This window comes from Lissotriton helveticus, chromosome 7 (genome assembly GCF_964261635.1).
Source record: "Lissotriton helveticus chromosome 7, aLisHel1.1, whole genome shotgun sequence".
Lineage (NCBI taxonomy): Eukaryota > Metazoa > Chordata > Amphibia > Caudata > Salamandridae > Lissotriton > Lissotriton helveticus.
In genome coordinates, this window is record NC_136068.1 from 1,483,721,380 (window position 1) to 1,483,737,342 (window position 15,963).

The 15,963-nt window shown below is 50.6% G+C and overlaps 1 protein-coding gene across 1 annotated transcript in view; it reads left to right on the forward strand.

Annotated features, from left to right (window-relative positions):
* Positions 1–6,333: 6,333 nt before the first annotated feature.
* Positions 6,334–15,963, forward strand: part of LOC144770404 (sacsin-like) — a 311,092-nt gene continuing 301,462 nt past the window's right edge. Inside the window, exons 1-3 of the mRNA XM_078654911.1 lie at positions 6,334–6,430; positions 8,216–8,245; positions 15,517–15,604. Coding sequence (XP_078511037.1) covers positions 8,223–8,245; positions 15,517–15,604 — 111 coding nt within the window. The 5' untranslated portion in view covers positions 6,334–6,430; positions 8,216–8,222. The remainder of the gene's footprint in view (positions 6,431–8,215; positions 8,246–15,516; positions 15,605–15,963) is intronic.

The following is a 15,963-nucleotide window of genomic DNA, read 5'->3' on the forward strand; positions in this document are numbered from 1 at the left end:
CGCACCTCCGAGACGTCATCAACTGCTCCCTCAACTCCGCAACCTTCCCGGAAAGCTGGAAACATGCCGAACTCAGCGCCCTCCTTAAGAAACCAACAGCTGACCCCACCGAACTCAAAAACTACCGCCCTATCTCACTCCTTCCATTCCCTGCCAAAGTCATCGAGAAAGCGGTCAACAATCAGCTCGCCGCATTCCTCGAAACCAACAAATCCCTCGACTCCTCACAATCCGGCTTCCGAGCCAAGCACAGCACCGAAACCGCCCTCATCGCAGCAACAGACGACATTCGAACTCTACTGGACAATGGAGACACAGTCGCCCTCATCCTCCTCGACCTCTCCGCAGCCTTCGACACGGTCTGTCATAGCACCCTTTTACAACGCCTCAGAAACGTCGGAATCCAAGGAAAAGCACTGGAATGGATCACCTCGTTCCTCTCCGGAAGAACCCAGAGAGTCCGCCTTCCACCATTCAAGTCAGAGGCCACTGAAGTCATCTGCGGCGTACCACAAGGATCTTCACTCAGCCCCACCCTCTTCAACGTATACATGAGCCCCCTCGCGGTCATCGCACGCCAACACAACCTCAACATCATCTCCTACGCGGATGACACTCAACTGATCCTATCACTCACCAGAGACCCTAACACTGCCAAAACCAACCTGCATGAAGGAATGAAAGAAGTAGCCGAATGGATGAAGCTCAGCCGTCTGAAACTGAACTCAGACAAAACAGAAGTCCTCATCCTAGGCACCTCCCCCTCCGCCTGGGATGACTCTTGGTGGCCAGAGGCCCTTGGAAAAGCACCCATCCCGACGGACCACGCACGGAACCTGGGCGTCATCCTGGATTCCTCACTCTCGATGAACAGACAAGTCAACGCCGTTTCTTCATCTTGCTTCAACATTCTTCGCATGCTCAAAAAAACATTTCGCTGGATCCCCACCGAAACTAGAAAAACAGTCACCCATGCTCTGGTCACGAGCCGACTGGACTACGGAAACACCCTCTACGCCGGTATTTATTTATTTATTTATAATTACACTTGATTAAGCGCACAGCTACCCGGAGGTTTCCCGGCGCTAAAGTAGACACAAGGTATAGAAGGTGAAGGGAGCGATAGGTCAGCATCTTACATATCAAATAGCCAGGTCTTGATGCCCTTGCGGAAGGTCAAAAAACACCTTTCTGATCGTAAAGATAGCGGTAAGGAGTTCCACAGCGAGGGGGCTAGTAAGGAAAATGACCGACCTCCCATTTTTGCTCTTTTGATTCGTGGTACTTTCACTTTATTTTGGGTGGAGGACCTAAGTGCGCGAGATGGAACATAACGCTGCACTAAAACAGAAAGATAGTGGGGGGCTGTTCCAATCAAAATTTTGTGCATAAGACACAAGGCCTTGAATTTAGTCCTATTCTCAATACGCAGCCAATGCAGGTTACGCATGTGAGACGAGGTCGAAGTTCTAGCAGGAAGGTTACAAATAAGGCGAACAGCCATATTTTGTACCACCTGGTATTTCCTAATTACCTCCTTACTGGCACCCAAGAGTAAGATGTTCCCGTAGTCCAGGCGTGAGATGACAAGAGCCTGGACTACCGTCCTCAGGGTGTCAGCAGGCAGCATCCACGTGATTTTCCTCAGCCACCTGATGATGGTGGTACAGGTGGCGGAGACTTTCACGACGTGCTGCTTAAAGGACAGTTGGTTGTCGAGGAGGACCCCAAGATTACGAGCATTCGTAGTTGGGGTAGGAAGAGGACCCATCTCCGGAGGCCAATGCTGTGGGCCCCATAACGAGATATCTTGGCCAAACAGAAGCAGTTCCGTTTTGTCCCCGTTTAATTTTAATTTGTGGTCATGCATCCACGCAGATATTTGTCGGAGTCCATTTTGAAGAGAAGAGGAAGAGGAATTTTTGTTGGTGGAAAGTGAGTAGATGACTTGCGTGTCATCGGCGTAAGAGTAAATCGTGAGACCTGCCTGCTCAGCCAGAAAGGCCAGGGGTCTTACATATAAATTAAAAAAAAGGGGGCTAAGGATAGACCCTTGCGGGACACCGTGTTTAGAAGGGAGGATAGATGAAACAGAAGTGGGAGAAAACACTTGAAATGTGCGATCAGAAAGAAAATTAGCAATCCAGGCCAGGGCGGAGCCACCGACCCCCACAGATTACCACCGCAAAACTCCAGAAAAAACTCCAACGCATCCAGAACACTTCAGCCAGACTCATATTAGACATCCCGCGTAGAGAACACATCTCTGATCACCTGAAAGACCTCCACTGGCTCCCCGTCAATAAGAGGATTACTTTCCGGCTCCTAACCCACGCACACAAGGCGCTCTACGAAATCGGACCCGAATGCCTTAACACACGACTGTCCTTCTACACCCCCTCCCGCCAGCTACGATCCTCCAACCAAGCCCTTGCCACTGTACCTCGCATCAACAAGACCACCATGGGAGGTAGATCCTTCTCCTACCTGGCAGCTAAAACCTGGAACTCACTTCCCACTCACCTTCGCCTTAATCAGAACCACCTAGCATTCAGAAAGCAACTTAAAACGTGGATATTTGACAAATAATTCCCCACCCTTCTTCAAGCGCCTTGAGACCCTCTGGGTATGTAGCGCGCTATATAAATTTATTGACTTGACTTGACTTGACTTGTTTGCTTTCGATACTTGCACAAGTGCCCACCATTGCCTACGTAACGTTTGCTCTTGTGTTGAGTGTCCTCCATTTATTGCAGTATTATACCTCTACTTGTACTTTGTACGCTTTTGTAACCTGCACACGTCACTTTTTCCTCCTGTAATGGATCGTTTGCTACCTCGTGTATTTTGTTTGCTCACGATTGTCACTTTTGCCTCATGTAACTTAGCGTTTGCTTTTGTAATGTGTTCACCTGTAATGTTCTCGTGTATCAGTTCTGTTCCTATTGCAAAGTCCTATTCGGGTAAAGTCCGCGCTATATAAAAACGCATAAATAAATAAATAATCCTGGACCTCAAGGTCTTGAGCTTCTCCCGGCACATGGAAGAGTTCGAGATGCTGCCCGGTCCCTTTGATCATCAGGGTTCACTGATTCATACACACAGAACTTAATAACGGCATCTTGGATAACGGAGACTCCGACCCGTGAAGGGTGAGATGTAAGGGACCAACCAGGATTTGAACCTGTGCCGATCTTTGGCGTGGATGCGTCAGTAAACTGAGCCACGCGACTCAACTTCGAAAGCCCTATCTTCCCTTCGGAGTGCCCTGCGGCACCCCAGGATTACAAAAAACAACGGGTAAACAGATACAACGTGGATTTAGAAGGTGAGAGAGACGGAGAAATAAAACTAAAAGAGACAGAGAAGGGAGGGAGGGTGGAGGAAGGGAGGGAGGGTGCTATGGAAGTTAGAGGGAGGGAGCAACACGAGCTCAACGCTGAGAAATGAAACTTAAAACGAGTATTAAGGATCGGCGGGAGGAGAGAGGCCAGGGGGCAGGGAGTCACGCGCTCACAGCCCCGGCTGCAGCACCACACCTGAAACCGCGCCCCTTTGAGAGGATGGAGTCGAAGCCGCTCAGCGATGTCAGTGCAGTAATACTGGTTCCAGGTGGACAGCGGGCGTGGCTGCCGTCGGCTCAATGGACACAAAAGGGCGGACACCTCGCGCTCCACCACATATGACCCAAAGAAAATACCAAGAGGAGGAGCAGGGCGTGCGGCTTCCGAGGGGGGAGGGGGAGAGGGGTGAGGGGTACAGGTGCTTCTCATTGGGGGGCAGGGGGAGGGGTACAGGTGCTTCTCATTGCAGGGCCGGCGTTAACGCTGGTGGCGCCCCCCCCCCCCACAGACTCCCTCACTACTACTTTTTAACAGGGCCCCCTCAAGCCTCCATAACAACACTCTCGCAGATGTATTTAATTAGTTATATAGCACCACCTAAACGAGTGTAGGGTGTCAGAGCACTTTACATCACACATACATTACACAAATATTTACACAGAGACAATCAATCATATGTGTGTAAATCAGTGTATACGAAATGCTACATAAGCTAGAAGACTATAAGGTGAGTCACGTCATCCATACTGGTAGACTGTATAGTTTAAGAGTGCTTGGTCTGGAGGAACAAAGACTCAGAATTTAAAACATAACTAACCCTGGGCGTAGTTCGCAGAGCCGCACTCCGCGGAGCTACGCGAAGACGCACTTGCACTCCGTGACCTACGCGTAGCTCCGCGGACATGCGTAGTTGCTTGCTAGACCCGTTCGCGTGCCGTTTTTCGTCTTCGGGAGCGCGGTGCGCGTGTTCGGGGCGCTGCCTGCATGCTCGAGATAGCTAGCGCGCTAAGTTACCCAAGAGGCTTGTCCCGCCCGCTTGCGTTCCCTTATTTCCTGTTCCGGGTCACAAGTAACCTGTTCGCGTTGTGTTAGACATGTTCGGGAACTCATCTTCTCGTTCGCACTATAAAAATGCGTGATCGCGTCAAATATCGCGCGAACCTACCCAGGCGGTCGCGACGGGCCAAGGTAAGCCATTGCCGCGCACGCGATAATGTTATTCAGCGCGCGAGAACTACGCTACGCACTGGATCGCGGAGTAATCGACAGCTTCGCGTTCTCCGTAGAACGCGGAGTTGCCGAAACTCCGCAAGCTCCGCGAACGGAGCGTAGTTCTTCGCCCAGGGTTAAACATAACTCCATAGTGGGGGGTTACATTTAATAATAAGGATTTTTTTTTACGGAAAGGAACCCTTTTTGAAACATTACAATAAAGAAAGATGGAGGAAAACATCGTAATTCTCTAATCTATACCTTGCAGTTTGCATGCAGCTCTTTGATGACCGTTATGAGCTCACTATTCCATGTTAGGATTTTAACATCTACACTGCCAGTAATAAAAGGATCTCTCTGACAAAAGCACTAACCTATTTAAACTATATGCACTTTGTGATCTGCATGGTACACATTCTTTGCAGTAGGCACATTAACCCTTTGTGCTATCATAAAATGAGTTAAAACTTACACTAGACAAAACTCCTCCTCTCTCCAGGAAGAACATTAATCACCGGAGTTATCTTGACATTTTTATTGTATGAAAATTGCCAGAGCCCAACAATTGCGTAGCAGGTGCTTTTGAATCCATAAAATACTTCCAAACAGGCGCCCCCTGGAAGAGTCAGCACCCGGTGCAGTGGCACCGGTCGTACCGCCCTAGAGCCGGCCTCATTACACCAGCCCCCAGCACTCTATGGTTCAGCATCGCCAGTTCCCAGCTCACTGCCTGTATCACCCACAAAGCCTTGCACTCCTCCTCTCCTCGCTACCTGGCGAACAAGCTGAAACTCTCTGGAGGCTCTAGAAACTCTCTGGAGGCTCTAGACCTTCACGTAATGCGGAAAATCTACTGCTTGAACCTCCCACTTTCAAGAAGGAAAGATCAATGCGGAAAATCTACTGCTTGAACCTCCCACTTTCAAGAAGGAAAGATCAATGCGGAGAATCTACTGCTTGAACCTCCCACTTTCAAGAAGGAAAGATCGATGACCCAATCCTTTTCAGGCAACGCGGTGAGAATATGGAACTCACTTCCGCCTCAGCTCCGGACCACCACCTCCTCCCAGACCTTCAAAACTGACCTCAAAGTTCTCCTCCAAAGACACCTCCTAAAGTAATTCATGCCCTCTCTATTATCTGAAGGAAGACCTCCCATCACTGAAAACTATTCTCCATGACTATGGAAGTGCCTTCCTAGTGTGTTCTGGTAGTTTGAGTGTTTACCATTTATTGCAGTATTATCCTTGTACCTGTGTATGGTACCCTTTTGTAACTTGCACACGTCACTTTTCTCTTGTAACACACTGTTTGCTACCTCTCACATTTTGTTTGCTTTTGATACTTGCACAAGTGCCACCATTGCCTGCGTAACGTTTGTTCGTGTGCCTGAGTGTCTAGCATATATTGCAGTATTATACCTCTAATTGTACTTTGTTTCTCTTGTAACCTGCACACTTGTCACTTTTTCCTCCTGTATTGCACCGTTTGCTACCTCATGTATTTTGTTTGCTCACAATTGTCCCTTTTACCTCATGTAACTTATCGTCGGCTTTTGTAATTTTGGTTCATTTGTAATTTTCTTGTGCAGCGCTCTGACGCCTTCGGGTAAAGTCCGCGCTATATAAAAACGCATACATAAATAAAATAAATAAATAAACCCCTCTCGCCTCACTGCTCCCCCGGAGGCTGCCCTCTCCTGAAGCGAGCTGAGATCCAAGAAACGAAACTCACGATACTGTTCGGTTTCGGTTTCTATCTCGGACACGGTGTATTAAAGGGCGCAGAAGCCCGGCTGCAGCCAGTCCTGGAGAGGAGAGGCTGGATGCAGAGACTGACTGCAGGACAGCAGCGCACCCGGGTACCAGAAGCAGGTGAGGAAGACGCCCGAGGCGACCCGCAGACTCCACCACTCACTCAGCCTGTTTGCAGCCACTGACTGAATTAATTGCGTACACTCCAGGCAACGGCACCTTGTTTCTACCCAGCCAGGGTTTCAGAGGCATCAGCACCAGCCTCGCGCATGACTGACTCTGCCCCATCCCTACAAGCCTCTGGCTAAGATGAATCTTGTACATTCCTCGGCCTTTCAGAGCCATCAGTTCGATAAGTGACTGATTCCTCAACATCCCTGCTTGCAACGCAGCATCTCGCCGCTTCAGAGCATCTCATCCATCAACCCTCTTCCCTCGTCGTCTGCTCCTCACCCATCACTCCGGACACCTCCCTCCCCCCATCCCATCCAAATGCGTTCACTCGTCCCTCGCTCCCCTTCCTACACCTTATTAATTCATTATCAACCCTCACTCTTCAACTGCACTCCTCAGTGTCACTCTTTAGACCTCTCCTTTCATCCCTCCATCTCCGCGTCTCAATCTACATCGTTCAACTTCACTCCTCATCCCTCACTTCACTCCGAATTCTTGACTTCTCTCTCCTATCTTCACTACTCCGTCCCCACTAGTACCCGTTGACTCCTTATCCCTCCCTAATCACCCTTAACATCCATCCCTCACTCGTTGCCCCTCATCAGTTATTCCTTATCCCTCACTCCCGTGCCCTTTACTTCACCATTCTTAACCCCGCACTCCCTATACCTAAACGCTCACTCCTTATTCATCAAAACTCACTCCTCCTCCCTCATTCCTCACGTCTCATCCCCACTCTCCGTTCGCACTGCTCTCGCCTCGCACCCCCTCCTCATAATTCATCGTGTTCCTTATTATTCAACCCTCAACCCTCATCCCTCTCTTCCCAGTCCTTTCTCTTTCAAGCTCACTCATCGACCCTGCTCTCATTCATTTCTCCTTCCCCTCACCCCTCAATTTCTTACTCTATATTCCTCATCTCATATTCGCCATCCCTCAATCTTTATTCCCACTCCTTGTTTCTCTCTCTCCTCACTCCTCTTCGTACCTCACCTTCCACTGGTCACCCCTTCACCCTCACGTTTCACCTCTCATTGCTCACCCTCATGCTCCCCCGCTCCTCTATATTCTCTACGTCCCGTGCTCCTCGTGGCTCATACCTAAATCCTAAGGCCTCACCTCAGTCCTTAACGCCACCCCTCATTCCTCAGTCTTCATCTCCTAATGCTCATCCCTCACTATTCATCAATCATTCATCACTCGTCGCCCATCGCACTTTATCCCACAGTTCTCCTTGGCAAAGCCTTTCCTAAACATCTCCCCTCAATGTTTGCTCCTCCCCCTCCCTCCCTTTCACTTCCAGCGCGTTGAGGGGAGCTTGGCCAATCATAGCGGGGAGGGTGGGTGACCACCGGGTTGTTTCACAGTTCAGGGCACGAGACAACCCGGGGATGTACCATGCTGTAGGGGAGGTGAACTGAGCGGAACGCTTCCCTTGTGGGTCGGGTGTCGCACAGAGAGTGTCCTTCTCGTAGACCGTTGTTGAAGCGCAGAAGGTCACACCTGTACCGCACGTGCCCTCAGGGGAAGGGCCCAACCTAAGAGTAGTTGAGCACCGGGGACATTCTCAACTTCAGGACAGACCACCACAGCAGAGGGTGGTTTCACCTGTAAGACACGTAAGCTTAAGGAAAGATCCCACTGGGGGAAGAGGGAAAACGGGGGATTATGGCAGCTCCTGGCCCACAATCAAGTTGTAATTATAACCAGTTTCCCTCTGTTTTTTTCCAGCATCATCATGTCTCAGAGGCGACGGAAAAGGTGAGGAACAAACTACATACACTGCATGGGGTAGTGTGATGTGGGAGGTGAACAGAAGAATGCAGGAGACATAGATGAAAGGGAGGAGGTCGGGGAAGACTTTAGAGATAGAAGAAGCAGTGTGGGATGGAAGAGAACATAGGGCCAGAGCTAAAATGGAGAGAGTGAGGGATCCACGCAAGGGAGCTGAAGGCAGGGGCAAGAAAGGGGAGAAGGAGAGAGATGGCGATGAAAGGAAGAAGGGACACTATTATGAGATATGATGATAGTGAGAAAAAATGAAGGGTGCGTTAAAGGTCGGAGAAAGGCAATTTAAGGTCACAGAAAACCAAAGTATCCTCAGAGCATAGTAGCCCCCAGGAATATTTCTTTCCTCATCTTACACTTTTCATCAGTTTTTAACCAGTTCTTCAAGTGATGTTGGGGATTGTTCTTTCTTGGACTGCTAACGTCACATTTAGGGACTGCCGAGCAGTCCTACCCAGCAGCAGTCCTGAGGGAAGCCACTCTGGGAAAGACCTGGAGATAGAATATGGGACAGTACAATCAGATGGCAGTATGAGATAAACTACTGAAAGACCGCACCCAGATGAAATATAAGGACATGCATTTATAATCTGAAGGCAAGGGATAACATATGTTGGTCAAGGGGTTCGAAAGCTCTGATTGAAAAATGAAATGTAAAAAAATCTTTAAAAATAGGCACACAGTGTCCAGTGTTAATCAATGGAGCTAGCGAAGAACCTCTTAGAAATGTTGATGTCCTTAGAGAAGGCTCCTCGAGGTTAGAGGCGCTGTACCTTCTGACATGGCCGCTTTCTCAGCTTGAACCAGCTCTAGTGGGGTGAGCCAGGAAGTGAAGGTCATTGGCCGCCTTGGGGTTCAGGGACGGGTGGTTCTAGTTGTCTGGGACCTGTTGCTTGGGCAGTGGTGGTCCAGCTGTAAGTTACTGAACTTCTGGTTCAGCCTCTTTGTAGGTGAAGTGTCGCGCGGTCCTACTGATCGAAGCTAAGTGAGGCCTGCCCAGTTGATGAAAAAGGCGGATGTGGGTCAATACGTCATTTGGGTGTGTCAATATTGCTGGAAGACAACGAGCATATCACTTGAAGAATTTTCACTGGCATACTACTGGCAATTCGTGGCTATTTTAGGATGTAATCAGTGCCACTGCCTTTAAGACAGGTGTAACCATGCATGCACTTGCTCATTCATTCATTCAACCATTCTTACAGAAGCTCTTCCAGTCACTTATTCAACCACTCATCAATGCACTGCCCCTTACATTCATGCATTCACTCACCCATAATGATACATGTATTCAATCATTCAGTCCTTCATGAATCCGTTCATTCTCATCTATCGAGCTCTTGCCTCAGTCCCACGTTCACCAAGTAACCCACCCACACTACCACACACGCACAATCCTCAATTAATTAAGATGCACTTTCATGTATAAAACAGTGAGGCCTATGTACGTTACCAGTGCTTGTTTAGGAATGATAGCCAGGCATTGCTGGCATTCTTTCGAATCATATAATTGTGAACAAAATGGCATTGGGAGTTTGATGTTTTCGTGGCATCTTCTCTAAAAAACCAACACATGAAAATCATGTTGTTTCATTATTTTTTTGAAAAAAAATCTGTGCACATTTTTGTGCAACAATTCCTACATCAAAAAAGTTTGAATTTCTGAAAATGTTACTTTTTTTAAATTTTACAACTACACGATAATTTATGTAACGTGTTACCAGGTGCAGATCAAGGAATCAAGTTTAACTACTACTTTTGATCGCTCCTAGAAAATTCTGTGTTTGGTGCAACTATTAGATTACTATTCCAGACCAGCCACCTAAAATCACATCCCAAACTTATAGCACCTCCCATTTCCCACCTGCAGCCCTGCCAGGGCCCTCGATGCCCAGACCCTCTGTGTGCCCCTCTTCCTACCCCTCTCCACTGTAAACCCTGCCCGTCTCCCACTTCTTTTCACTACCTACTGTAAACCAGTGGTCGAAGTGGGGGAAAAAAAGTAGGGGAACTGTGGGTGGAGAATCAGGAGGCGGGAATAACCAAAGATTGAATCAGTGGGCGGAGTCAGGGGTGTGGCTAGAAATAGCAAAACATACCAATTTTTAGTACGTTTAGCATTTCACTGACCAGGTACAGCTTATAACGTTATTTAATTAAAACCATGGATAAACAAGTTTATTTGAGGTTTAATTCAGGAAAAAGCAAACACTCATAGGGAATACAGGTTTATGTAAAGCATGTGAAATATAAGCAGGAACAACTTGTTACCTTAATGCTTTTACTCTCATTGTTCAGAAATCCATGATTATTTTCTCTCTCAAACATTGAGGTCATGAATACAGGGCTCCTCCTGTACACATGTGTTAAGCAGGGCTCAGAAGAGAAAGGGACTCTTCAGGAGAATCGAGACTCATGAAACCCACAAAGGCTCCTACATATTCCTCTCAGCCAGCTAGCTGCTCAATCATAATATAGCAAAAAGAACAACTGGTGGACAGAATGCAGAACAATATCATACATTCACCCCGGTACAGAGATCTGGGCCTAAATCCATTGTTTTTTTTGCTCACCATGCCATTCCAGTTTGGACCCAGCCATTTGCAAATCAGTCTTGACCCTGCGCCCAATGGGAACAGTCCAGCCAGAACTGCCAAGCCAGGTCCTCCTTGGACTGGAAACAAGCATCCTAGGACCGGTTTCGGGCTTTCAGCCCTCATCAGCCAGGATAGCTTGATTCCAGTGGCATGGAGAGCACGGGACTTGTGTCTGAGAATACCTGTCCCACTCGGGTGACAAATGCAAAAAGAACAATTGATGGACAGAATGCAGAACAATGTCATACATTCATCCCAGTTCAGAGATCTGGGCTTAAATCCATCGTTTATTGCTCACCATGCCATTCCAGTTTGGACCCAGCCATATGCAAATCAGTCTAGATTCTGCGCCCAATGGGAACAGTCCAGCCCGAACTGCCAGGCCATAAGTATTCAAGTGTCCTTTCATTCGGGAAGTGAACACAAAGCAGTACCCACTGAACTATGCACATAACATATTGATCTTTGATATGCATGGTACATGTTCTTTGCAGCAGGCATATTACCCCTCTGCACTACCTTCGATGAGTAAAACAGCCATTAGACAAAACATGCTCCCATCTCTCTCCAGCAGGTACCTTGATCACCAAAGTTATCTTGGCACTTGTATTGTTGACCGAAACCTGCTGAATATACAAAGAACTTTGCAGTGTTTTTAAAACTCCTGCACTTGTACAAAACGGGTACCCCCAAACTAAACTGGCCCCCTACCCTTTAAGTCGCCCTAGGAGAAACTCATGCTCCTGCCCTTTCACTGCTCCTGTCCAGTCAGTACTCCTGCTCGATCAACACTCCTGCTTCATCAATCCCCCTGCCCCCTCCCTCCTCCTGGCCTGTCACTTCTCCTGCCCTGTTCACTGCTCCTGCCCTGTTCACTGCTCCTGCCCTGTTCACTGCTCCTGACCTGTTAACCGCTCCTGCCCTGTTAACCGCTCCTGCCCTGTTCACTGCTCCTGCCCTGTTCACTGCTCCTGCCCTGTTCACTGCTCCTGCCCTGTTCACTGCTCCTCCCCTACTCACTACTCCTGACCTGTTAACCGCTCCTGTCCTGTTAACCGCTCCTGCCCTGTTCACTGCTCCTGCCCTGTTCACTGCTCCTGCCCTGTTCACTGCTCCTGCCCTGTTAACCGCTCCTGCCCTGTTAACCGCTCCTGCCCTGTTCACCGCTCCTGCCCCGTTCACCGCTCCTGCCCCGTTCACCGCTCCTGCCCCGTTCACCGCTCCTGCCCCGTTCTGCGCTCCTGCCCCGTTCTGCGCTCCTGCCCCGTTCACCGCTCCTGCTCCGTTCACCGCTCCTGCCCCGTTCACCGCTCCTGCCCGGTCACTGCTCCTGCTCATGCCTAATCACTGCTTCTGCCCCATCACCTCTCCTGCCCCATCACCTCTCCTGCCCCGTAATCTCTCCTGCCCCGTCACGTCACCTGCCCGTCACTTCTCCTGCCTGTTCCGCCTCTCCTCTCCTGCCATGTCACTTCACCTGCCTGTCACGTCACCTGCTAGTCACGTCACTTCTCCTGCCCGGTCACTTCTCCTGCCTGGTCACTTCTACTGCCCGGTTGCCTCTCCTGCCCTGTTGCCTCTCCTTCCCCGTCACTTCTCCTGTCCAGTGTCACTTCTCCTGTCCCAGTCACTTCTCCTGTCCCAGTCACTTTTCCTGTCCCTGTCACTTCTCCTGTCCCTGCTGTCCCTGTCACTTCTCCTGTCCCGTCACTTCTCCTGTCCCGTCACTTCTCCTTCTCCTGTCCCGTCACTTCTCCTGTCCTGTCACTTCTCCTGTCCCGTCACTTCTCCTGTCCCGTCACTTCTCCTTCTCCTGTCCCGTCACTTCTCCTGTCCTGTCACTTCTCCTGTCCCGTCACTTTTCCTGCACCGTCACTTCTGCCCCGTTAACTGCTCCTGCCCCATTCACTGCTCCTGCCCCATTCACTGCTCCTGCCCCATTCACTGCTCCTGCCCGGTTCACTGCTCCTGCCCCATTCACTGCTCCTGCCCGGTTACTACTCCTGCTCATGCCTAATCACCTCTCCTGCACCATTACTTCTACTGCTTCATCACCTCTCCTGCCCCGTCACCTCTCCTGCCCCGTCACCTCTCCTGCCCCGTCACCTCTCCTGCCCCGTCACTTCTCCTGCCCCGTCACTTCTCCTGCCCCGTCACTTCTCCTGCCCGTCCACCTCTCCTGCCCAGTCACCTCTCCTTTCCTGTTGCCTCTCCGGACCCATCACTGCTCCTGACCCGTCACTTTTCCTGCCTCGTCACTTTTCCTGCCCAGTCACTTTTCCTGCCCCATCACCGCTCCAGCTAGTTCACTGCTCCTGTCCGGTCAGCACTCCTGCCCTATCACCGCTCCTGTCCCATCACTTCTCCTGCCCCATTCTCTGCTCTTATCTGTTCACTGCCCCTATCCGTTCACTGCTCCTGCCGGTTACCGCTCCTGCCTATGTCTAATCACCGCTCCTGCCCCTTCACTTCTCGTGCTCCATCACTTCTCCTTCTCCTGTCCTGTCACTTCTCCTGTCCTGTCACTTCTCCTGTCCCGTCACTTCTCCTGTCCCGTCACTTTTCATGCACCGTCACTTCTGCCCCGTTCACTGCTCCTGCCCCATTCACTGCTCCTGCCCGGTTCACTGCTTCTGCCCCGTTCACTGCTCCTGCCCGGTTACCACTCCTGCACATGCCTAATCACCGCTCCTGCCCCATTACTTCTACTGCTTCGTCACTTCTCCTGCCCCGTCACCTCTCCTGTCCCGTCACCTCCTCTCCTGCCCCCTCCCCTGCCCCGTCACCTCTCCTGCCTGTTACCTCTCCTGCCCCGTCACCTCTCCTGCCCCGTCACCTCTTCTGCCCAGTCACCTCTCCTGCCCCGTCACCTCTCCTGCCCCGTCACCTCTCCTGCCCCGTCACCTCTCCTGCCCCGTCACCTCTCCTGTCCCGTCACATCTCCTGTCCCGTCCCTTCTCCTGTCCCGTCCCTTCTCCTGCCCCGTCCCTTCTCCTGCCCTGTCCCTTCTCCTGCCCCGTTCCTTCTCCTGCCCCGTCCCTTCTCCTGCCCTGTCCCTTCTCCTGCCCGGTCACTTCTCCTGTGGCTCACTGGTTAGAGGCGGCAGACCCGGAAGCAGAGAACGGCCCGGGACCAGGGTTCAATTCCCGACGCGGCAGGGTCGTGGACCAGGGTCAGCGGACTCGACAATTCTCGCCTCGGCGCCTACTCTAACCAGGGATCACACTCGGCAACTCTGGGCATTAAGCTTGCCTCATCTCCACAACTGCCCCCCACAGACGCCGGGGATGCCTGGTTTCACCTTGGAGATACCCAGAAGGGACCATCTCACAGGGAAAGCCAGGACGGGTTCCGCAGCGGTCTCCAGCGCCGGGACGCTTACGGGCAGCTGTGCGCTTTACAAATCCAACACATTTACATTTACATTTACTTCTCCTGCCCAGTTACCTCTCCTGTCCAGTCACCTCTCCCTTCCTGTTGCCTCTCCTGCCCCGTAACTGCTCCTGCCTTGTCACTTTTCCTGCCTTGTCACATTTCCTACCCCCTCCCGTCACTTTTCCTGCCCCGTCACTTTTCCTGCCCCGTCACTTTTCCTGCCCTTTCACTGCTCCTGCCCGTTCACTGCTCCTGCCCGTTCACTGCTCCTGCCTGTTCACTGCTCCTGTCCGATCAGCACTCCTGCCCGATCACTGCTCCTGTCCCATTACTTCACCTGCCCCGTTCACTGCTCTTATCTGTTCACTGCCCCTATCCGTTCACTGCTCCTGCCGGTTACCACTCCTGCCTATGCCTAATCACCGCTCCTGCCCCTTCACTTCTCCTGCCCCATCACTTCTCCTGCCCCGTCACCTCTCCTTTCCTGTCACCTCTCCTGTCCCGTCACTGCTCCTGACACGTCAACTCTCCTGCCCCGTCACTTCTCCTGCCCCCCCTCCGTCACCTCTCCTGCCCTAGTACCTCTCCTTTCCTGTCGCTCCTGTCGCCTCTTCTGTCCCGTCACTGCTCCTGCCCAATTCACTCTGTGTACAACATTAACAAATTAGACAAGGTGTCAAGTTCCTCACGTACTCTGTCTGGAGAAAGCTCCTCTGTAATCACCAACTCCGATCTCACTGGCACTTGATATGCTAAAGGCAGAGGGGGGCGCATTGTCATTTGAAAGGGGCTAATCAGCCTCAATCGTAATGACAATCGGCCTGCCCTCCGTCTGTGCGAGCTCAGGGGAGGCAGGAGCTGCTGCAGCCTCTGGAGTTCAAGAGAAGTGCGAGCCGCCCCTGGAATCTAATGAAAAAAGTTATAGTTTTTAAGCCAGACTATTGCCGTCCCGGGATGCTTTTTTGAAAGTAAGAAGTAGGGGAACGGACTGAAATCATTTTTAGAAGTAGGGGCACGCCGTGCCCTTCCGTTCCCGTCCGCTTCTACCACTGCTGTAAACCCCTATTGTGTTACTTGTGCCACACTCATGGCGTCTTCTAAGTCACATACATGCATGTAGGAGGGGGGAGTTTGCGGCTTTTTACATTTTTGTATTCTCACCGGGAAATCATGGTAGAAACTCAAGGGAGAGCTCCAATAGTGAGACTTAGAAGAAATACTATAACACAATGGCAGGTTCTTGACACAAAGTATGTCTTTTCTCATTCCCAGGACCCGGTTCTGTCAGAAGGCGCCTCCGTTCCTGACGTACCTGAAGAACATTCTCCGGAAATACCCTGACGGAGGGCAGATTTTAAAGGTAGCTGCTATTTTATTCCTAAATTTGTTCAGTAATAAATAGACGGAGGTAATTGTTTATTTGAGGCACTCACTGGTCTACAGAACCATTTGAGGGGTCTCTTGTGATTTTATAACCCAAGGAAGAGAAACTCAAGAGTTGTCTTTTTATGATGCTTCGTTTACATTTGTATCACTGTATATATCTGTAAGTGCCCAGTAGGTAGCAACAGGCAAGCGCTGCAATCATATTTCTAAGCACATGAATTACTGTGGTGACTATTGTTAATCTAGGCCTACAGATTTGGGACAGGTCCTCTCCTAGTCAGGAGTCTGAAGCGCACATGAAACTGGGGAACGAGGTTCGAGTCCGGCGTACGC